Here is a 23,879-nt window from a genome sequence, read left to right as displayed (position 1 = left end):
CTCCAGACTCCTGGATCTTGTACATGTGATCCAGTCTTTTACTGGAAACCAGGACGGAAGAAGGATGAGACCAGGGAACCTTAGCTGTTTTTAGAAGGACCGAGGTAATGGGGAGGGCAACCGATGCTGAGGTGTCCATCTGGACGATGTCGAAGACGGAGTCCGTGACAATCGGTGGCGGCTGGGTGGCAGTCAAAGCCAATTTATCAGCCATATGTTTGACAAAGTCCCCGTACATTTTGACATCCTCTGATGGGTAAATGGGTAGATCATCCTCGACCTGTTGTGGTGGGGACGGTTGCAATGGTGGTTGTGGACTCTCCTCGCCCGACTGGGAATCGGAAGCGCTGGGAAGGTTCAGAGAATGACGACTAGAGAATCTGCGTCAAAGGCAGTAGCTCTGCCGGTTCCAGGAAGTGTTTCAGTGCCACTGACTGGAGGCTGGAACCTTTAGCGATCAGTCTCAATTGCAGAGATTTAATGAATTTCGATGCCGAGGAAGGGTCTCGGTACCGGGAAATCCATGAGGATGCAGATTCTTGATCCCACTCGACAGGGGTGTGTGGGGGAATCCATGGCATCGATCCCGGGAAGGAATAAGCCCCGTATAAATATTGCCACTGGTGCTGATCCCATGATGGGGGCTGGAGTGGCGTCGGAGATCAATCTCGATCATCGGGCCCAAAGGGTGGTGAGGGGACAACGGGATGGGTCCCTCATTCCTGATGAAGGCTCTCGATACCGGGAGATCACGGTATCTAAGTCAAATCCAGCTCCTGATTGGAGTCAATGGATTGGTTATCGAGAGAGCCTTTCTTGTGCTTCTTATGCTTGCTGAGTCGAATTTCCTTGCCCTCCTTCTGTATCTTGGAAGGAATATGGTCTTTGGACTGTTGTGCCTGAATTGGGAGCTTGGGCACCGATTTTTCGGCGTCGATCAGGGCCGATGTAGAAAACAGAGCGGCCGCCGATTCTGATGCAGGGATCGACATCGAAGCGTGCCATGTCTTGAGACGAAGATGCCACCAGAGACAGCGCTGCTTCCATTAGCGCCACATGGAGTCTCGCTGCCCAGTTTTTCCTGGTCTGCTTGGAGAACTTGGAACAGTGGGAGCAAGAGTCAACATGGTGCGATTTCCCGAAGCACAGGAGACAAAGAGAGTGTCCATCCGAGGGGGTAATTTTTCTGACACAAGTCCAACACCGTTTAAAGAAACCCCACCTCGCGGTCATAGGCCGAAGGGAGGGGGAGAGAGTGTCTCCGCTGAGGCGGAGATAATCCAAACTGAAAAACTAACTAATTAAATAACTTTCCTTAACTAACTAATCGAGGTAAGAAGAAAAGAAGGCCTAAAGCCAACAAACGTTACCGACCGAGGCACAGAGGTCCTACCAGCGCGGTGGTTAGAAGAGAACTGGCGGGATCCTCGTGCCCTTCCCCTAGTCATGCGCAGTGAAGCCTGGCACGTGACCAGGGAGTGGACGCGAAAATCCCTTTTGGTTTCCATTATACCGATTGGGGTTGGCGCAGGCACACTATATCCCAGAGGTGTGATGCACAGAGACCACGAAGAAGATCTAATTGTTTACTGCAATTTTTGCAGCTTTCTTTTTCCCTTTATAGAGTATCCAGGATGCGAGTCACTAGGGTACAAAGAGGGTCACAGAACTAAGTACTACTGTCCTTGAGAATGAATTTTTATTCACTGGGGATCTAGCAAACTTCTTACAGCGGCCCCTATGAGGACTGTATAGTGAAGCTTAATGACTGGCGCTCTGAGTAGTGTTTATAGTCAACTGGGACAGGTGGCTGTGTAAGGCTTCATTTTTTATATCCAAAGTAGTCTGGAAGTGGAGGAAATGGGTCCTCAAGCGGCTGGGTACACTTCTCACCTTCTCCAGGGTTTCAATCCGCTGTTTCAAAAGGCGGTTCTCAGTACGAAGCCTCTGCAAGCAAGATCAAAATTAGCAAGTGGTCCTAATGTGCAAGCACGAGCTTTTAACATCCAGCATGGGAGACGATGTTGAAATCCTGAGCAATGAGCAAAAGCCATCTGCACAACTAGCCGCTTGAATATCTGGGGTGATAGGAGTAGTACCCCCTACTCTCCTTTCTGGGCTGGCTCTACAGTTCAACAACAGGGAATTCCTTATGTTTCTAAAATAAATTCCATTGCACAAAGCACTCAAGATAAATGATCACTTGGCTTTTTGCCTGAACTGTGAAAAAAAAAATATATAGGACAGAGGACACTGCAGCATTTTAAGAACTGTGCACTATCCACAACAGGAAAGAGGAAGCACTATCACGTCTAGATTCACAGGCAGATGCAAAACAGAAATCTTCTGCATGGTGTGTGAATACTGACCAACACAGATCGACACAGGCAACAAAACGATGTACTATCTTGAGAAAAGAAGCATAGTGGACTCTCGTAACGTTTACCCCATATAGCTGAGATATAGAGAAGGCAAGCACAAGAATGAGAGACCATGGAGGATTTACCTTGATTTCAATCTGCTCTTCCATCTCTCTGTTTTTGATTGCAGTGTACTCCTTCTCTAGTCTGTAATGGAAGAAAAGTAGTTAACCCTTCCCCTCCCTACAGAAAATCCTGAGTCTGGACATATCCCTAAGGATCAAGCTAGATATTATGGCACTAGATCCAGCCCAGATCTCCAGTTACACAAAAAGCTGTGTGGAAGATAACAATGTAAGGGCACATTGTGAGGTAAACTGAACTCTTCCAATATTTCACATTACTTCCCCCTGAGAAACTTTAATCCCACCCAGGATAGTTGAGGGTATTGGAGCTTGGCTGAAAGAAGAGGAGTGATTCAGACAATGAACTTCAATGAGCTGAACACTGGAAGATATGAGTGTTCAGCTCCTCTTCGCAACATGACAGATTTGCCACCATCCCACCTAGCATGCAAGGCTCAGAATTGCCAGCAATTTGTGCATCATACCATCCCAAACATCTTTGCTGTTAAATATACTGGAGACTTCTTTATAGGTGACTGGATGCTCATGAACCAACCAAAGCCAATTCTGCTTGCAACATTTCATAAGCCATTAGGATACTTTATTATGAACAGGAGGGAGGAAACATGTGAATGGTAGTGCATTCAACTGCATCCTTTAGTAGGTGACACCCAAAGAGTAGAGGTCAATGGCATTTCATCAGATTGGAGGGAGGTGTCCAGTGGGGTGCCACAGGGCTCGGTTTTGGGCCCGGTAGTTTTCAATATTTTAATCAATGATCTGGATGAAGGGATAGAAGGGCTACTCATTAAATTTGCTGATGATACCGAATTGGGAGGAGTAGCAAACACCCAAGAAGATAGAGTTAAAATTCAACAAGACCTGAATACTCTGGAGAAGTGGGCAGTTGCAAACAGGATGCAATTCAACAAAGATAAATGCACAGTATTACATCTGGGCCACAAAAATGTCAAGCACAAATACTGGATGGGGGATACGTTTCTGGGGAGTAGTGTATGCGAAAGAGATCTTGGGGGTAAGGGTGGACTGTAAACTAAATATGAGCAGTCAGTGTGATGGGGCGGCAAAAAAGTCAAATTCAGTCTTGGGTTGTATTAAAAGGGCCATAGCATCAAAATTGCAGGAGGTCATAGCCCCTCTGTATACCGCCTTGGTCAGGCCACACCTGGAGTACTGTGGGCAGTTCTGGAGGCCTCACTTCAAAAAGGATGTGGACAAAATCGAGAGGGTGCAGAAGAGAGCGACGAGGATGATCAGGGGTCTGGAGACTGAGCCCTACAAGGAAAGGCTAAGGGCCTTGGGAATGTTTAGTTTGGAGAAGAGGAGATTGAGGGGGGAAATGATTGCTCTCCTTAAATATCTGAAGGGCTGTCATTTGGAGGAGGGCAAGGAGCTGTTCCAGTTGGCAGCAGAGGATAGGACCCGAAGCAACGGGTTTAAATTACATACAGAAAGGTATCAGCTGGATATTAGGAAAAACTTTTTCACGGTCAGAGTGCTTCAAAGATGGAATCAGCTGCCTAGGGAGGTAGTTAGCTCCCCCTTACTAGCAGCTTTCAAGAAGAGGCTGGATATTTGTCAGAGATGCTTTAGGCTGGTCCTGCATTGGGCAGGGGGTTGGACTAGATGGTATGTATGGCCCCTTCCAACTCTATGATTCTATGACCCCAAGCCATGCTCAGTTTTTAGCCCTCCACAGCTGTTTACCTAGTACCCAGATTCATAAGTTTTTTTAAAAAATTAGCTGGGACTCCCTCTTGATTCATTAACTGGTTGGAATTTCAGATCACGATATCAGCAAGCAGAGAGGGAAGCTGGCAGGTACTCTGTGGTACCTAGACCCCAATTCATGCTGAGGTCTCCTTGTAACTGTCACTGTTGTGGCCATCAGAGGGAGTGGAGGAAATTGCCAGGATCTCTATTGCACCGGCATAGATGAAGCCCCAGCCTTACAGAGATTGTTGTATCTGGATGCTGACCAAGTAAGTTTGGACCTTACTTATGGAAGAAGGGGGGTATTTTTACCCTTTGCTATCATACCCTGAAGGAGAAAAAGCCAGAGCAGCAGGAAGATGCTGACATCTAGGGAGAGGACATTGAAAAATACACCCTCCAGTGGCCTGTCAGTGCTCTAAGTGTGGTACTTTTGATGGATAATGTAAGCTGCCCTGAGGACCATACATGGCGGCAAGAAGGGAACAGAAAACTTTTAATATCCATCATGCTCCAAGGACAGTGTTGTTATCCTCTTGATACGCATCAGAGGTTGCTGAAACAACCTGCTCTGAGCACACAGCAGCACCTCTCAGAAAGTCAAAATTAAGATATAAAAATAAATAAGAGCCAGGACAAATTCACAGAAATCTCAGAGGACATGGAAAAACTTAGGCACTGAACCTAATCATACAACTCAAGGTGGTAAAGTCACAGAAAGGACACGCACAACAAAACATAATCCCTAGCACACTCATCTGATGTCTATGACTATTTGTCACCTGCCTCCTCTTCCTCCTCCTCAAAGAGGACAGGAACCCGTAACTGCTTCTTAAGCAAGCCTCCAGCAACTGAACAAAAATATTTTTCCCAATTGTAACCAGTATTCTCTGGCCACAGAATTTTCACAGGGTGCGGTTTTTAAAAAACTACGTAGAGGACTCTTTGAATTAATTTCTCAGATGCTTTGAAGCAGAGTAACAGTTCTAACAATACATTCATACACATTCAAGGGCAATCATTTCCTCCCTGTCCCACTTTGGTCCAGAATGTTTAATATAATCTTGAGTACAACCTAATTTTACTCAAATGATTCTGGGTCACCTTCCTAAATTTCAAGTATAATAATTAAATGTATCAGTAACAGTGGCTGCACAGAGGATCCTTAGGGGCCAAGAAAACAGTTTCATTTGAAACAAATACTTCTAAGTATTTGTTACCAGTAAAAATTTTGGACATTAGCTGTGTAGACACTACTTTTGGAAGTGCGGCAAGTTGGTAGCAGGAGTCCTCTTTTTCAGCTACATTTTCCTCCTAATCAGCCACATAGATTGTACAATTGATACTGCTTAAGCAGAAGTAATAGTTTTACTGACTGGCCATATATATATAATTCTCTTAAGCTATGATTTATGATGTATAATTGTAGAGGTACTAAAAATTAATGGAGGGTGCACAGGGCTGGATTTAGATGAAGAGAGGCCTTAGGCTACTCCACTTGTGAGGCCCCTCTCAATCCCCCACCCTCACGACTAGAAGAAAATGGAAGAGTGTTATAAACAAAATTGAGTGAAGCCAAGGATGATGATGGGTATTTAAAATTCTGCAATTCACAATTTCTCCTTTAAAGGACATAAGATGTTATTGTTAAATACCATAGTGATTGAAAAAACACACATAAAGGTTAAAATTAACACTGAAAAACTTTTGCAATAACTGAACTTTGTAAACCTTTTGTGGAATAAGCATTAATTTTTAGAAAAATGAAGTTGTAATGTTATTCTTAAAAAAAGAAAAACCTTGAGTTTACAAATTATATTGCCTGGGAAGTGTAAATAATATGATCATGATTACCTGACAGTGTGGCACTTTTAGAATCTATGTTGTCATTAAACAGTCAGTTTTAAAATACATATTAAGAAGTAAACTACAACCATCAAATACAGTAAGATTAAAAATGTTTTTTTTCTAAGCCTTCCTCATAGCAAAATCATCTAAAACTTCATCAAAATTTGTTTGTCTAAGTTTGCCACTTTCAATGTACAGAATGCTCAGTGCGGACAACCTCTCTTGAGACATCGTGGGCCTTAATTAATTTTTAATTCTTTTGAGTCTTGGAAAACTCTTCTCTCCCGAGCAGTTAGTGACCATAAAGCTAAGAAACAGCAGCAAGATTGCTTCCACATTAGGAAAGGCCATCTGAATTTTTTCCTTGTACATAATTTGATAAAGGTCTGTATGAGACAGAGAGTGCTCTTCTATAAGCCTATGGCTTTGTCTCACATAGAGGTGAAAGTGCAAAAGTTCAGTAAGTTTCAGGTCAATATCTTCAGGGTATGCTTCCATCAACAGTTCAACACCTTGCTGAACTTCTTGCTTAGATGTTGTCAGATTAGCAAGAATGGAAAACAATTGTGCAACATCACTGTACACAGTACTTCTTTTTAAATTGGCTTCAAGTGCATCTAATATAGGAATAAAGGATTTTATCCTAAACTTATCTCTTGAAGAAAGTGCATCTAAGGCATCAGGTACACTTCTTTCATTTCTTTACCGTTCTCTTACTCTTTGTCTCCTTGTTTTGTGGTTAACATTTGGCAAGGTGGCTTTTGCTTGTTTCTCAAGCTCATCAAAATCTTCTCTAATTTTCCTTTAAAAATCCAGACGTGAACATACAGACCCGGGTTGCCGCATGACGGAGTGAGCTCCCGTCTCTAGTTCCAGCTCCTGCCAACCTAGCAGTTCGAAAGCAAGAAATTGCAAGTAGATAAATAGGGACCGCTTCGGTGGGAAGGTAACAGCGTTCCGTGCGCCTTGGTGTTTAGTCATGCCGACCACATGACCACGGAAACGTCTTCAGACAGCGCTGGCTCTTCGGCTTTGAAACGGAGATGAGCACCGTAACCCTAGAGTCGGATTTGACTGGCTTTCGAGCAAGGGAACCTTTACCTTTTTAACTCTGTATTTTAGTTTAGAAGATCCCTCACCCTTATTCCCTGTAGTGTGTAGAGAATAAAATCAATAAAAAATGTTTTAAAAAAAGAAACATGGGAAATCATTGTCGTCTGGAAGTAGGCTCACTTAGCATCTAAGATTCACAACTTTTGGATGCTACTGACTCTGGAGCTGTGCCTGGAATCCCAGGTATCAGTCACGGCACAGATACTTTCCTCAAACTATCGGGAGCTCTTATCTGCCCCCATTTACAGAAAACCCTTCTGGTAAGAAAAGTCCCTCTAACTGCTGGAGGTGTGAACGAAATGTTGGTTCCTACTACCACATCTGGTGGAGGTGTGAAAAAGTGGCAAAATTTTGGAAAAGCATAAAACAACTCATTCTAGAAATAGTAGAAGTTGAACTACCATTGGAAGCAGAAATATACTTCTTAAACATCTTGCCAGACAGGATAAATTATAACGATGCACGCTTGATACTGTACGTACTTACAAATGCTAGAATAGCTATAGCTAAATGTTAGAAGTCTGATAAATTGCCAAACAGAGAAGAATTAATTATCAAAATTATGGATATGAAAGAAATGGATAAAGTAAATATGTTACTTGCGGGAAAACTTGACAGTGTGTTCAAGAAGTGATGGCAGAAACTAGACAGGTGGTTAGAAATTTATGGATAAGAAGCTCCAAAAGTGCTGTAAAATTGTTATATTTATTTTGTGTTATGTATATGATTTAAAAATCAAAATAAAATATTTTTTTAAAAAAGAAAAGTCCCTCTGATGCCGCTGTTGGTGAATCTTCCTATCAAACCCAACCTCTGAAGGAAGAGAGAAAGCATGAGTCATTAGCGGATCCATCCCATCAGTTTTGCCAGCCCGGGAGTCTCCAACATTACTCATCAAAGAGGAAAGCTTAGAAACCCACCTTTTCATTTTTTTAGGGTTGTACTTGACCTGGTAGGCCTTTAAGATCAGCTTATCAGGACAGCTGTCAAACTGGTGAGGAATCACTTTCTGGAAATACTGTGCAATAAAAAAGCAGTACTTAATTCAGGATGAGTCTAGGACACATTCCCCTACCAGCAAAACCCTTTTCTGATGCCCTGCTCTATTCCCCCTACTCTTTCCCTCAATCTGCCCCACCCTAAGACAACTGGCTAAAAGGGAAAGGAAAGCACAGGTGCAACCAGCTTTTCTTCAGACATGCTCCTTCTGATGACAAGCATCTGGGTCCAACTCCCAGCTAGTTACACCAACTACAGCATCATGATCAGGCATCCTCAGCAAGAGAAGGGGTGGGCAAAGTATCATATTCATTATTGTTGAAAATATTTTTAACATTAACCCCTCCCATCTAGATAACTGTGCACCTATAGAAAGCATCAATAAAACAATTTGTGGATGCCTAGTGGACATGATCGTCAGACTGCACTATTAGCATGCATAATATTTACATTCAGCCACATAATCATGGGTCTACTTTCTTAAATCGTTGCTACTACATACCTCTTAACTCCTCCCTAAATCTACATACAATCCACACTCTGCGCAATGTTCCCTCATCTCAGAATGGCAAAAGTATTAGGTCTGTATACTGGAGCATCATTCTGAACAGGCTCCGATGGAAAAGCTGTCATGACACAATTTCACTAAAATAGTTCGGAAATGCCAATGTCTCAAAGCATCCTCTTTGGGCCTAACCTACAGTTGGGTGGGAATAAGACTATATTATACTCTCCAGTCACCCATGGTGGAAAAAACTGGGACCTGTCAAGGGGACTTTTTAAAAGACACATTAAAAATTATGTAGTAAAAATTATTTTTCGCCAGCTTTTTACTTGTTCAGTATTTTTGCACATATTATCTCTGCATCCCTGAAGTCTAGAAGCTCATATCAGTCTTTTAAATTCCTACTCACCAGGAGTGTAAAGCAGTAACCCTGGTTAAGCAGAAAAATGGATAAGCCAACCCACATATCTTGCTATTGGCTAACCACTCAAGTCACTCCCAATAACCACCCTGGTGCTGCCCTATCTCTTCTCACCTGGGGAAACAGGGGGCTCCAACTGCCTCTCCAAGTGTCATAGTCACTTCTAAAGTTTCACTTGTTCACTTTGCTTCAGAACTATTGAATGAAGCAGAACAGATGTGTGGGAATAACTACAATGAGAAGCTGACAAGGCTCCCAGAACGTTCTTCTCAGTGGGGTTGGAGCCAGGTATCAGTCAGGGGAAGGTGCTGATGGCTGCAGGTCTCTCCCATGGTCCCTTATCCCCTGGAGAAAATTGATTCCTGGGTTCATGAGACCTATGCAAACTAACAACAACTGAAGGCAGGAAGCTCCAGTTGGAAGGGGGAAGAGGCTGAAATTACCCCTCTTCCCTCTTTTGTCACTGCTCTGGGCTTGTAGCCACTTTAACAGTGATTAATGGATTCACAGTTCGACTACTGATTTCTAATAAATAGCTTTTTCAAACCCAATACCTGAGGGTTTCAGTGATAATCAGTCCAATCATATGCATGTTTACTTAGAATTAACTCCCACTAGTTTAAAGTTTAAATCATTCTTTTCCTTTTAATTAACACAACTGGTGTAAGGTTTGATTAGGCTAGGAATTTTCTTGTTGTCACAGCTAATATTGCAGGACTCTGCAAATGTCTAGTAGAAAAAACTGGTTGGCTATCAAATACAGCCACAGTTTGTGGATGCCTGGTGGACATGGTAGTCAGACTGCACTATTAGCATGTATAATATTTACATTCAGTCACATAACGATGGGACACACCCAAATACCTTTCTCAAACCAGAGAAACAAAAATCCAATAGGCAATGACTGAGAGTGCTTCTTCATATCTCTAATATTTTGTATACTAGAAACTTGGGGTTAGGTAGAAACAGTTTTTCCCAAACCATGGTGATAAGTGTCTCATCACAAATTGTGCTAAACAGAGTCCAGCAAACAAATGAGAGCCGGACTTAAAAAACAACCAAAACACAACCACCATGGTGATTTGGGAAATGCCTTTGCCTTCAGATATCAGCTAGGCCTTAATGAGTTAGAGACTGATCTTTCAAAAAGGTACTATTATTCCAAGGCCAGACCTCAGCCAGCCTGGATTTCCATTTTCCCTCCCACTCACCTCCACTTCAGTGCAGAAGTTTGAAGTAGAGGCTGAACATTTGTATTTAGTAACATCTAGCAAATCTACCTCCAGTCCCACAGAGCATTGTAGAGCTGACCTGTGACATCCCCTCCATGTCCAGCTGCACAAGTTCAGCCTGATTGAATTGCAGAAGAGCCATCCCGACACGGAAGATTATTTCCAATCCCTGTAAGAAGAGGAATTTAGAGGGACTCCATCCCAAATGGCACTTGATGGATTTTGAGCAGCTGTCAAAAGCAGCCATTTCCTATGCTAAAAGAGAAAACAAATGAGGCTAGAGTTCCCCTTATAAAGAGGGAAGGATAACTGGCTTTTTCCACATAGTCACCTATCCAACTGTGCACACAACCCAGGAATGAATTAAATGCTTTTACTGCTTTAGAATGTACAGTATGGAGATTTTTATGTAGGACAGAACTAAATAATGATAATCCCTGTGTATACAACACATTTTCAAGCATAATACGAAAACTCAGGGGCACCCAATGAAATTGTTGGCAAATAGGTTCAGGACAGAGAAAAGGATGTATTCCTTTACTCAATGAGTAATTAAACCATGAAATTCACTGCCAATGGAGGTAGTGATGGGCCACAACCATAGATAGCCTTAAAAAGGAGATACAGGTTCATGGAGGAGAGGTCCATCAATGGCCATGGTGATTAAAGGGAGCCTCCACCTACAAAGGCAGCAGATCTCTGAATACCAGTGCTTCCATCCTATATGTTGTTTGGCCAAGCAGGACAACTAGACGGTCACTGTGTGAAACCTTATACTAGACCAGATGGACCACAGTTCTGATGCAGCTATGTGTTTGTTTGAATTTGACTAATTTGTCCACAATTAATATTCTTATAATATATATGTTATTCCATTGAACAGATCAATGTTTTCAGTATTATAACTGAATATCCAAATATGCTGCTACTATTGAGGGTGTTTGTCCAAACAACCACTAAAAAATTCTTGTTTTCTATTTTCAACTTCTTTTCTACCTCAGATACCAAAAATGTGTGCTAAGACAGCATAAGGTGCAGCACCTTGCAACTCTCTTATGTATTGATAGAGTTTTATTTTCATAAATACTAAATAGTTAGCATATAAAACTGTACTAAGGTACAAATCAGGAATTTAATGTTAATTCAGAAGGACAGGTTTAGGTTTCATAAGGAAATACTGCATATGTTTGTTTTGCTCTAAATTCCTACCCCCCTTCAACAGAAATAACAGCTTTTCTTCACTGTTTCAAAATTTCCTTAAAGTTTTATTTCTAATACTGAGTCAGCTAAAAAAGTCCTGCTCCTTTCTCCCACTTTATGCCCCACTCCCAGGCTTAGATCAAATATTTTACCTCATACATGAAGATATCGAACACTCGAGTGGCCACAGGTAGTGGAAAGGTGGTGAGGAAGAGAGTGAGAAACCAAGACGAAGCATACATAGATGTTAAGAAGCTCTGGGAGCGGAAATGGATGTTCAGTTCAGGCAGCTGCTCCTGAAAAGGCACAGGACACAGCCCTTACAATCACAAGAGATTCCAGCCTCCCTAAAATGTACCGAGAATCCAGAGCCTTGGCCAAGGACGGCAAGCATGGTGCAGTGGTCAAGAGCGATGCTCCCTCTAAGCTGTGGAGTCTTGTGAGCAAAAATTCTACTTTGTGCGCTACTGGCATTAAAGTTGTGAGCGAGCGATTTGGCTACTGCATAAATTAGTCTGCTCTGGGGCCATCCTTCCTGAGCTAAGACAAAAATGTGTGAGCCGGAGGCTAAAAAGCTGTGAGCTAGCTCACACCAACTCAGCTTAGAGGGAACACTGGTCAAGAGCAGCGCTCTCTAATCTGGAAAAACGGATTTGATTCCCCACTCCTCCACATGCAGCTGCTGGGTGACCTTGGGCCAGTCATAGTTTTCTCAGAACTCTTTCAGCCCCACCAACCTCACAAGGTGCCTGTTTTGGGGAGAGGAAGGGAAGGTGATTGTAAGCCACTTTGAGACTCCTTAAGGTAGAGAAAACCTGAGTATAAAAATCTACTCGTCTTCTTCAGGTAAAATATAAAAACTAGCACCCCTAAGTTCTCCCCAAAGCAATATGCTCTTGTATTTTAGCCTTCGTACAATTATGCATGAAGTAAATATACAAGCAATTCACAGCTTCATATGAAACCCATGAATTTCTTTCAGATCTGAATTCATTTACCTGAAGCATGTACTCAAACTGGTAAATGCAAAGGCCCAGCTCAGCCATAGTGGGTTTGAACAGCTCCCGTAATCTATATTCCTGCATCAGACGTACAAATACACAGAAAGCCTCTTCCTCAGGCATCTAGAGTCAGATAAGATAGTTGCATCAGCTTCTCCAAAGCCCACTGAGGGATAAAAGTAAAATTCTTCTGTATCAAGAACCAAAATCTGAAGATGTTTTACATTAAGAGCTACTTCAATAGAGAACGTACTAGTCATCACGTGACAAAAGTGCGCAAAGAAGTAGCTTGACTATTGAAAATGCTACAGTCACAAGTTACACACACAATGCAAATGAGCTTCTATTAGCTTGATGTAAGAAATATTATTTTACTTGTCATGGCAAGGTAATTCTAGTGTTACCTAAAACAGTGTTAGCTTTCCTTGCAGTAGCAAAACGATTATGAATTTTCCAGCAAGGTTTCTCCCATGTCAATTATCCATTTTACATTGGCATGTACACAATATCATCGTTCAAAGTAACCAATTTATCATGAAATTAACACTTTATTACCTAATTCCATAAATATATTCATACAAAATATGACTACAAAAGAGTGATTAATGGATTTTGAACAGACCCACTTAAAACCCCAGATGACATTTCCTTTCTAGTTTAAGGAAATAAAATAAAACTGTACTCTTAATGCGCTTACAAACCACATTCTTATAGCCTGGGTAAGGGAGGGGAAATGTCAGAAGAAGTCAGCCCTACAACAGGATGAATATTCAGATTCCCAGGCACCAGCAATATATATCTAGGTGTCGGGGATTTTTCTAGTTCTGCTTCTATTTAGAAAGATTTAAAAATACTAAAAGCTTTAGTGCATCAGAAGCATACTACCACAGCAGTTATTTTACCAAGGCAATAAATACAATCTGCTAGCATTCAACAAAACACTAACAGCAACACTGGAGTAACCAACAGATTTATAATTCTTACGAAGAATAATATAACTAGTTTAGAATTTTGGAGGGGCAATTAGCACATGGGTTGCATAGTCATTTGACATCATGTTACACAAACCTGCATCAAAAGCAGTCCAACGATAAATGCACTGCCCTGGCAGTATCCAACCTCACGGTCCACTAGAGAGTAAGCCTGAAAGAGACAGAATCTTAAGCAAAAGAACATCTAGTATTACATAGAGCTCACACCTAGCCATAAAGAGAGCATTATGAGGCATCATCATGGAACTCAAAATGTTTGCTCAGCCACCCAGCAGCCATCTCATTACTACAGAATATAAGTAAATAAGAAAGCGACAAATCTAGAAAATGTACAAGTCCATGGCTAAGAACAGACACGCAGTTTGTGACCACACAATGTTATCTCTACTGAGGGACCACCTTTCCCCATATGTTCCCCAGAGAGCCCTGCATTCAAGGGCCCAAAACCAGCTGGCCCTCCCAGGCCCCAAGGATGTCAGGCTGGTGATAACCAGGGCCAGGGCCTTCTTGGTGGTGGCTCCACACTGGTGGAATGAGCTCCCAGAGGAGATCAGGGCCCTGCGGGACCTTCCATAGCTCCACAGGGCCTGTAAGACGGAGCACTTCCACCAGGCCTTCGATTAGGAGCCGCCTTAAACACCAAGGAGTGACGACCCTGTGCCCTGGCTCTACCACCTGCAGCCTGGCTCATCACATAAATTACTCGATCAAACTGAGCCGTTGTGAGAATGCCATCAGGACTAACACCGAAGTAGTGGTACAATCTAAACTGGGAATTTTGCTCTTGCACTTTAATTGATCCTGCACTTTAGGAAAATGAATAATTGATTGTTTAAGTATGTTTTAACTGTATTTTTAGATATGCATTTTATGTAAGCTACCCTGAGCCCGCCTTGGCGGGGAGGGTGGGGTATAAATCGAATAAATAAATAAATAAATACTTCCTATAAGAAACCAAGTTGTGCGTTCCTGGAATGAAAGGCAGGGAATAAGGAAGAGGAACTGAGCGATGAAATGCAGCTTCTAAGCACCAAACAGCTGAAAAATTTACAAAACGTTACCACCCTCACATTATCTTGCTGAATCTGAAGGCTATGACAACTGAAGCCTAACTCTGCAATCTGTTTTTGTATAACTCAGAACATTATATCCTATGTACACAACATTTAAGAGGATGAAGGTAATCAAACCCTGAACTGCCACACCTCTGCAGTATCTCAGCTGCAACAAGAGATGCTTTCTGTGCTAATACCTAGCACTTCCATTCAGGTGTAACTGAGACCGTACTCAGATGGAGGGTTCTGCATTAACAGCACATCTTAATATAATTAAAATTTACCAAATCACAGTGCATTGTTATGAACAGTTACTCCAATCTAAGACCATTGATTTCAACCAAGTTAGACCTAATCAGCTATGCATATGACCACACTATTAGAAGAGGAATAGCATGGCTACTAAGAAAAAACATATTTATTTGAAGAAACCACTCAGTCTTCCCATGTTTAGGGAAAAAACACAGAACATAAATGCACTACACACAGTTTCAGAGCTTTTTCACATATTGTGAATGAGTTGTGATCAGCTGCAATTCCTGTTCAGTGTGTTTATTTCATTTTTATACTATCCTTTCAAGGAATTCAGTGTGATCCCTACATTTACTTGAACATTTTGAGGTTAATGTAGGTCTCCTAAGCGCAAGGGGACACTAGCTGGGCATATTCAGTGGCAAGCTCAAGTTTGCATCTATGTAGTATGTGGTGACCTTACTACTGCTCCAAAATCAACTGCTATTAGTTCTGCAGTTCTCAAACCACAGTTGTACAAACCACAGAGTTCTTCAAAAGAGAAATCTGGACTCACTTCAAGGTATTAGGCTAGAGAGAATACCCTTCCCCCTTTCCTTTTGTGGCTACCCCATTATCCAGACCCCATTCAGGTCAATAATACTAAGTTCCTCACAAGCCATAAGATTCCTTCTAAAGCTACAGACCTGGATTGATCTGCAAAGGAGTAAGCATCCTCCCATTCATGATTGTAAAGGACAAGCTGCTAAACAGAACCACTTCTCTTCGGGAAGCCTTGTGACTGAATATCTAAATTTTAAAAAATGATGCAACCACGTATCCAGTGCTGTCCCCAGAACTTATGACCTCAGCCATGACAAAGTCCTAGAAATTCAAGTCATAACAATTGAGTACAGTGGTTTTGCAACCACCATGCTTATGTGCAGGCAGCCTAGGAGGACCAACAAACAGTGAAATCTCATTGCGACCAGCCTTTCAGCAATTCATGGGGTGGGGGGAAGCAAGGAAGAGATGTATAACAGTGGAAGCTGTAGACACCACTGCATGTTGTGCCATCTTCAGACTACCCAGTTTTAATGTGGATCCCATCAAAGTGTCCACATACAAAACTCTCATGCAAAGGGCCGCCAAGGGGAACCCCACCCCCAAAGTGTGCGACGTGCGCAGCAGGAAGATGCCATCCAGAGGTGACATCATCACATCGGGCACGTTACCGGGGGACGCTCTATCATTTGAGGAAAAACTCTGGTTTCCCCTCAAATGATTGTGGCCCTGCCCACAATGTGCCCGATGCGATGACGTCACTTCCGGGTGGTGATATCATGGCGTGCACGAGAACACTCCTGGGGAGGAACAGGACTCCCCCCGCTATTTCGTAAGTTCAACTTGGCAACCCTATTCTACTCCCCCACTCACCACTCAAGGCTGACAAACTATGTGCTTTTAACTACATCTCCAAGGCCACTTCTCAATACCTTACCCATTCTAGTCCACTTTATAAACCAAGGAGATATGAACAGCCAAAGCAAGATCAGAGTTCAGAAGAACCATATCAACTAGAAAGTTGACCAGAAGTTGAGTCACAAGTACATGAAAATCCCTCTATCCACACAAAGTTTTAAAATTTAATGATAATTACCAATGCAAGTTTTACCAGGTATGCCTACTTGCCTTCATGACATTGAAGAGAACTTCTTGGCCCAGGCTGTCCTGTCCCTTGAAGAATTCATGTTCAGGGTATGTCCTGGCAATGTCCCTCCTGATCAGCTTTTCACAAGGAGAGGACATCTTCAGTAGTTCTGAATACTGATTCTTTACAGGCATATCTGTGGCACTGCACAGAAGTTGCCAAACAATGGCTCGGAAGTGGTGGGGGATTCCTTTTCTTATCAGCTCCTGAGGAAAGACAAAACATGGGAAAAAATGACATCATGGGGTAGTTCCATAGCCCAAGTCCTTTTTGTACCCCAAGAAAAATGTCAATTTTAAACCTCTGGCATGAGCCAGAGACCAGATATAATTAAATCAATTCCAACTAAATTTATCATAAATGCAGCATATTGAAGACAAAGAGCCTCTGAATCTGGACTTTCTTGAATATATTTTTCAGAAGTTCTTCTGGAAGTCTAAACAACTTCTTCTTTAAATATTGATGCTTTGGGTAGTTTAACCAGCCAGCTGTTGGGACTGGATTTCTTTTTCCCACCCAGTTCCTTGCCTCTACATACTTACTGCACCACACCTTTCTGTGTACTTCTTTCCTTCCACAACTTTTCCCCTGTTAAAAGGCACATGTTCTAATATTGTCTGCTTTTAAAACTCTCCACATTGTTAGACACTCTGGCTATTATTGTGATGTAGGGGTACAGATCTGGAAAAAACATTACAAGAAGTTTATTCAAGTGGTGGGAAGGGAAATATACCAGTTTCCAAAGACACCCATGTTCCTCACCCTCAGCAGCTTTTCCTTCCTTTTTCGCCATTCTTCCCATTCATTGACAATCCGTCCCCACAAAATCCAAGTATCTTCCTCAAGATGACTCAAATTGGAAGAGGCGGAAGAACTGGAGACTAAAGAGGACCCACTGTTCCTCCGAGAACCATTCATGGAACGCATAGATTTGGAATCTGCCTCAAGAAGCCTAGAAGATACCAACCGCAGTTAGTAGTACTCTTATCACTACAAATAGATTAAATTTCAAACCAAATAGATTAAACTTCAACCCAAACCTTAAATGACACTATCATTAAAATGACAGTGAGGGGGCAGTGTCATATGGGCAGAAATATACACAGAGCTAATAACCGAAGCTGAAAGTGAAGTCATTTTGTACTCAGCACTTTGTGAGATGCAAGCACATTTCATGGCTTCCACCGCTGATGGAGAGGAGGATCTAGTTATCATTATGTACAAAAAACGTAAGAAAGCTTGTTTGTCCCATTGCAAAAGCCGCTAAAATGAACACTGCATCAGAAAAGTCAAAGCACATATTCCCTATTAGATGAACTTTTAGGATTCTACTGTGAATGGCAAGAATGTATAAGAGTCTTTACTTAGGTGTGGCAAAGATCTTCTAATGTTCTTGCAAACTGTCTACATTCTCCCTTTCTAAATTAAATCCTCTCTTCAGAAGAGAGCATTTATATTCAAATACCAGAAAGAAAATTGGAGCAAACTGGATTCTGTTGCTTTTGCAAGTTATTTTAGTGTAATTCCCCAGCTATATTCAATTTAGACCTTAACTCACAAAAAACAAGCAAACCTGTTCACTAACTACAGTATAGCAGAATTCTTCAGATAAGGAGTCTGGCTTACTCTTGGACAAACTATTGCTGACTTTTCACCTATTTCTCACTTTGCTGCTTGCAGCTTAAACAGCTATAATAAAATGGACATGTAAATAAAACTTGTTCATGTTTTACACATAAAATCAAAGGTATTACTAACATCCCAAAACTTGTTCATGTTTTACACATGAAATCAAAGGTATTACTAACATCCCAAAACTCTGCCCCAAAATTCCACATTGTGTCAATATATTCCTGGCTGCCTTACAGTTCAGCTTCCTAGCTCCCATCCCCAAATACTTTTTGTACACATGAAATATGCTGATTGTATCTTGCTCCTATGGACTCATGGGATGAAGCCTTTGGGACAGTCCAGTAGGAACTTAATTTCTACACCACCATCTATTTGTGCCTGTGTCAGTCAGTCCATAAAGCAGATTCACTTTCTGGACATGGCTATAGTTAGCAATCTCAATGTATTATTATTCTCCCTACAATATAACGTATCGCCAGAATCTGGATTAGGTATGCTATTCCTTCCAGTTATATCATCCTGGGCACAGAATATGGCAAAATTATATCCAACTTGGTCAATATACCACATGTATTACTAATAAAGCAAGTCAGAGGACCTCTCACCTATTTTGTTCTTCCAGCTTTGCTAAAAGCTCCAGCTCATCTGGGCTCAGGTTCTCAGAATCTGATGTGGGGGAACATGCAGGCATTGAGTTGACAGAAGAGAGTGCATCATGGGAGGAGGAGTCTGGGCTGATTGCTGGACTTGCCATCTCAGACAGTCGGAGAGTAGTGGGAATGTTCATTCAGAATCTTCAAAGTAAGTTTTCAGCAAGGTCAAAGTATCACCTAAAAGGAGGCAAAATGGTTTTTAAAATAGTTCCTTTTTCTTTTCTGTACTTTAGTCACTGACACACATACTTTTTAAAAAATATTTTATTTTTCAAGTTTTCCTCATACAACAGTGTGTCTAATGAATAAAGCTGTAAATCATCATAATACACCATCACAAGATAGGTCAACAAAACAACAGTGAGTCATGTTAAATAAGCTAAGCTTTCAAAAAAAAACCCCATTCACTTATATATAGTTTCAAAAATAGAGCAAGTCTTTATAGTGCAGATTTTTAGGAATAACCTCTTCTTTTGTTAAATATTCCATCACAGGAAACCAAATTGCTATAAATCGTTCTTGATATTTATCTGACTGAGACATGAGAGGGTTGTTTGTGATCCTTCCCAGAACAAAAGGATCCCATAATTGGGACCATCACATCGGCAAATGATACTTTGAGGTCTTCCTGGCCAATCTTAATTCCATGGGCAGACCCCCCAAGACCGGTGCCCCCTGGGAAACCACTTCTGGAGAATTTGTCCAGTGATGGTTTCAGACAGTCCAGAGCAGAATTGGTTCAGCTCCGGGCATCCCACTCCCAGAGAACCTCCCCGAGGACCACCTGCACGATTGCGGGTGCCTCTGTCTTCCTGGGGCCAACCACCCAGCCCTTTGGACATGAGGACTGGTTGGGACCCAGCCTCCCACCCTGCCTGGGAAGGTGACAGGGACGGCAGGTGCTCTTCCTCAAGGGCCCATTAACCCTTAAATGGCAATGGGATATGGGATCACCAACCAGGGCAGAACCTCCCACCCAGCCTAGGAAACACCCACAAAGGGCACTGTCTCCCCAGGACAACCCTCCATCCACTGGCAAGGTGATTCCTGGGCAAGGCCGACTCCCCCATCCTGCCTGGGGAACACCCGCACAGGAGCGGGTGGAGCTCCCTCCCCGGACCCACCCTCCACCCACCAGCAATATGACTACTGGGCAGGGCCAATCCCCCCACCCTGCCTGGGGCACACCCGCACAGGGCGCAGGTGGCTCTCTCTCTCCAGGCCCCACCCTCCACTCACTGGTGGCAATGTGATTCCTTTAGATATTTTTTTATTTCATGTTCATCTGGCAAAGTAATGCAGTAAAGTTTTTTGTAATATCTAGCCATACAATGAATTATTTCTGCTGATTTAAAATGTAGCTTTCTTAAATCATCTCTACTTGTAAAAATTCTCCTTGCTGCCTTGCACTCTTTAACCCACCAAAACAAGATTTTCAAAGTTTTTTGTGATTTTTACCACAATTGCTGTTTTGTGACTAGCAGTTTCCTTTGTATCAAGGAGGTTTCTGTGGCTTCTAGTAATGTTTATATGTCTTTTTACTGCCTGTTTTATGATGTTCCAATTCTTTGATTCTTTCTATGAGTGATTTAATTGTATTTTTTCCTTTTTTCAGATGGGATGTTACAGCAATCAACTTTCAGATGGGATGTTACAGCAATCAACTTTCCCTCTGTAACTGCTTTAAGGTCATACCACGTGATGGGAGGCTCTACCCCGCAACTGTTATTTTTAAAAAATCATCAATTTCTTGTGCAATTTCTTCTTTAATACTGTCATGCAATAAAACAGAATTGTTTAAAGACCAGTGCTTTTGCCCAGGTTTTGTGTCAAAACTTTTGAGCAAACAATCCATCAGCGCATGGTCTGTCTATTATATTGGGCCAATTTCTGTTCCAAGAATATTATCTACCAGTGGAGACCAAAACATAATCTATTCTACTTTGTGAGTTATATCTAGCAGAGAAAAAGTGTAATCCCATTCTGATTGATGAGTGTGTCTCCAGCTACCACATAGTTGGTATTTTCCTAGAAGATCAAATAATCTGATTTTACTTTATTTTGTTTGATTGGTCTTGTTTTGTAACTAGATTTGTCTAACTAGTGATGTACAAGTAAGTCACCACCAAGAATCAGGATGCCTTCTTGAAAAGTCTTAATCTTAGTTCAAGTCTCATTGATGAATTGTGCCTGAGCAGTGTTAGAAGAGTACACCGAATCAATTGTAACTAACTGACCATCCAGGGTGCCTTTCACCATAACATATTGAGCAAGGGGGTCATATCTTGCCTCTTTGCAGAGAAAGTGAAGAGTTTTAGCTACTAGAACTGCTACTCCCCATGCCTTAGAGGTACCACTAGCCAGCACCGTAGCTAGGGATTTTGGGGGGAGGGGGCCGAGGGGGGGCTGGCAGCTAACCCAGGTGAGGGGGGAGAAGAAACAAGGCGCTGCTTAGTGGCTTGGGTCGAGGAATGCGGCCTGGCTTGTGCTGCTCCCTTGTTGGACGAGGCAGGTGAGGGAGTATAAGGCTGGGGAGAAGGAAGTAGCGGTGGTGCCCTCAAGACTGTGCCTGTGGTCTCGGCTCACCCGTCCTTCGTCGTGGCCCAGGGAGGGGGGCACACAGAGATTGGGAGGAGGAAGAGGTGCACGGGGCGAGCGGTTCGCTGTCCCCTCCCACCCAGCCATGCGTGGCCTGTTCATTACCCAGACGGGACAGGAATGGCCTGGTGCCTCCAGCCAGCAGCTCCTCCCATTGTTGCTCCTAAAAGAATTCCTCCTGGATTCTCCAAAGAGATGGGGTGGGATACTGAAGCTATTCTATGACCCCCACCATCCTCCTGTCTGTTTTCCCAGCCAGCTCTTGACCATTCCGACCCCCCTGCCTGCCCCCCACGCCAAGCTGGCCTCCCTTCTGCCTGCTGGGAATGCACGGAAGGTAGGACCCAGCGGAAGCTGCCCACACCGTGTCTGGAGGCTGGTTGTTGCTGGCCACTTTCCCCGCCCACCCCTCATTGCCCGGTCACATCCTGCTGCGCCAGCCTGCCTGAGTCCTGTCCCCCACCACTGGGAGAAGTGCTCGGTCCCCCTCCCCGCAGCCTTGGCCTTCCTCATAGGGGTGGCACAGATAACCTCCCTCCCACCTCATCCCACCCATGGTGGGCGCAAATCGCCTCGCTGCCAGCAGCCCAGGTCAGAGTCCCTGGCTCACCACTCACCTGCGCAGTGCCCGGCGAAAAGCACCGGACCAGACCCCGTCCAGCCCAGTGAAAGCCGACCCAGGGCCAAACCCCGCCATCCACTTGCTTGCCTGGGCTGTCTTTGCCTTGAGCCCAGCTGTCTAGAGCCAGGGGGGGAGAAGATCGATCAGCGGTGAGGGGGCTGGCAGAGGGAGGTGGAGCTGGGGATTGGGGGAGGGCCCCCACAAAAAACAGGGGTTAGCTACAGGCCTGCCACTAGCCTGAAATTGATGCGAAAACCATGTAGTTTTGAGTACTGGGTAGGTGTTTCCTGCAACATCAAAATATCAAAATAGAATTTAATATGAAAGAGGTGATTCTTTTTTGTTTTACTGTTATTTAGTCCTCATACATTTAAAAAACTTACTTTATATCTGGGTGTCATTTTCGTTATAATCTTTCTAAGGTGCTAAATACATTGCTATATTCTAGTTAGACTTACAATATGTTTACTCCATTATTATTTCACAGTTTTTGTACCAAATGGATAGCCTACTTTTTCTACAAACTTCACTTATACTATTAACTCCCTTCCCACTAAATGTTCTTTTTCAAATATTAAAACTACTACCTATATATTCAGTTTGTTGCCCAATACCACACACTGTAACCCACCCCCACCCTTCATCTGACTCTTACCCGTCAGTCCCTTAAAACTAAAGGATTTGCTATACAACCAAAAAAAATATACCAGATGAGGAAAGTAACAGTCTAAACCCCAATGAGAGCTTTGATTACCCTTTCCTTATAACTCTCCCCATCCCCACTCCCTGCGCAGCTTAACTTATCTATACCATTATGTTTCTACACAAACCATGTAGTGCTTTTAAGTGTTTAAATACTATTTAGGAATTCATAAAGTTTGTCCAAAGATCAGTGTCTGGAGGTGGACTCAGAGCCACCTATCCCAGATTTAAACCAGGCCCCAGCAGTTTGCAGAGGCCAGGAAGGACAGAAGGGCATCCACTAATAGGAACAGGGAGACCAGGGATAAGACCACCCGGGGAGAGCACACCCTGTGGAAAGCAAGTCACCCCTGTCTTCCAACGACAAGCTGGAGCAAAAAAAACTGTGGGGGTATGGCCTGGTGGCCCAGGAATCTTACTCACCTGACCCCCTCAGGGAAGCACATCCATGAAGGGAGTATGAGGTGGGGGGAGTGGACGGCAAACCCCAAGAAGATGGTCTGACAGAGAAGAATAAGGATGGAACTGGGAGATACACATTGGAGAATTGGCTAGCCCTGTGGCCGTGTTCCTTTGAAGTACGTGAGGCAGGGGTGGTAGCAGGGGCTGGGAGATTTAAAGAGGGAAGGCGGAGCTGACCGGGAAGGAAGAACCTGGAACCTCTATGTGAAAGGGACTGGTATAGAGAGAAAACAGGAGAGCCCCACTAATAGAGGCCAGGAAAAGAGACAAGAGGATTTGGGGTGATTAGATCCCTTCTGTCCCTCTATTCTGAGAACACACTCAGACTTCAGCTCCCAAAAATCACAAGCCCTGGATCCCACTCTTCCTCGCGACACCCTCGGCGAGCTGACGAAACCTGAAAACCAGCTTTCACCAGACAGGGCTACGTAGCTCCAAACAAATGTCCATAGCCTACAGAGTCATGACTGGGATTTTGTTTACATTTAGATGTCTTTTGTGTCTGCTCAGAGATTTCTTCGAAGTTTAAGGACTGCAGTACAGCAACGCCACTTTCCTTATCTGTAGCACCAAAATATTTTCCCTAATAGACAACTAACAAACTTGCTGGAGTGATCCATTTGTATTTAATCTTTGCCTCCTGTAATCTGGTGGTCATTCCCTTTAGCAGTTTTCGGATATGG

The 23,879-nt window shown here is 43.1% G+C and overlaps 1 protein-coding gene across 2 annotated transcripts in view; it reads right to left on the bottom strand.

Moving 5' to 3' along the window:
* EVI5L (ecotropic viral integration site 5-like) overlaps positions 1 to 23,879 on the bottom strand; it is a 69,471-nt gene that overhangs the window by 28,325 nt on the left and 17,267 nt on the right. For both annotated transcript variants that reach the window (XM_015419827.1, XM_015419828.1), the window contains exons 2-11: positions 18,765 to 18,989; positions 17,290 to 17,479; positions 16,509 to 16,733; positions 13,607 to 13,681; positions 12,536 to 12,661; positions 11,690 to 11,833; positions 10,417 to 10,506; positions 8,101 to 8,198; positions 2,507 to 2,567; positions 1,894 to 1,947 (exon numbers count right to left, since the gene is read on the bottom strand). In XM_015419827.1, the coding sequence (XP_015275313.1) occupies positions 1,894 to 1,947; positions 2,507 to 2,567; positions 8,101 to 8,198; positions 10,417 to 10,506; positions 11,690 to 11,833; positions 12,536 to 12,661; positions 13,607 to 13,681; positions 16,509 to 16,733; positions 17,290 to 17,479; positions 18,765 to 18,946 (1,245 nt within the window). In that variant the 5' untranslated portion in view covers positions 18,947 to 18,989. The remainder of the gene's footprint in view (positions 1 to 1,893; positions 1,948 to 2,506; positions 2,568 to 8,100; positions 8,199 to 10,416; positions 10,507 to 11,689; positions 11,834 to 12,535; positions 12,662 to 13,606; positions 13,682 to 16,508; positions 16,734 to 17,289; positions 17,480 to 18,764; positions 18,990 to 23,879) is intronic.

This window comes from Gekko japonicus, unplaced genomic scaffold (genome assembly GCF_001447785.1).
Source record: "Gekko japonicus isolate JY-2015 unplaced genomic scaffold, Gekko_japonicus_V1.1 scaffold2683, whole genome shotgun sequence".
Lineage (NCBI taxonomy): Eukaryota > Metazoa > Chordata > Lepidosauria > Squamata > Gekkonidae > Gekko > Gekko japonicus.
Note: the sequence above shows the minus strand (reverse complement) of the source record. Positions and strands in the feature narration are given on the sequence as shown.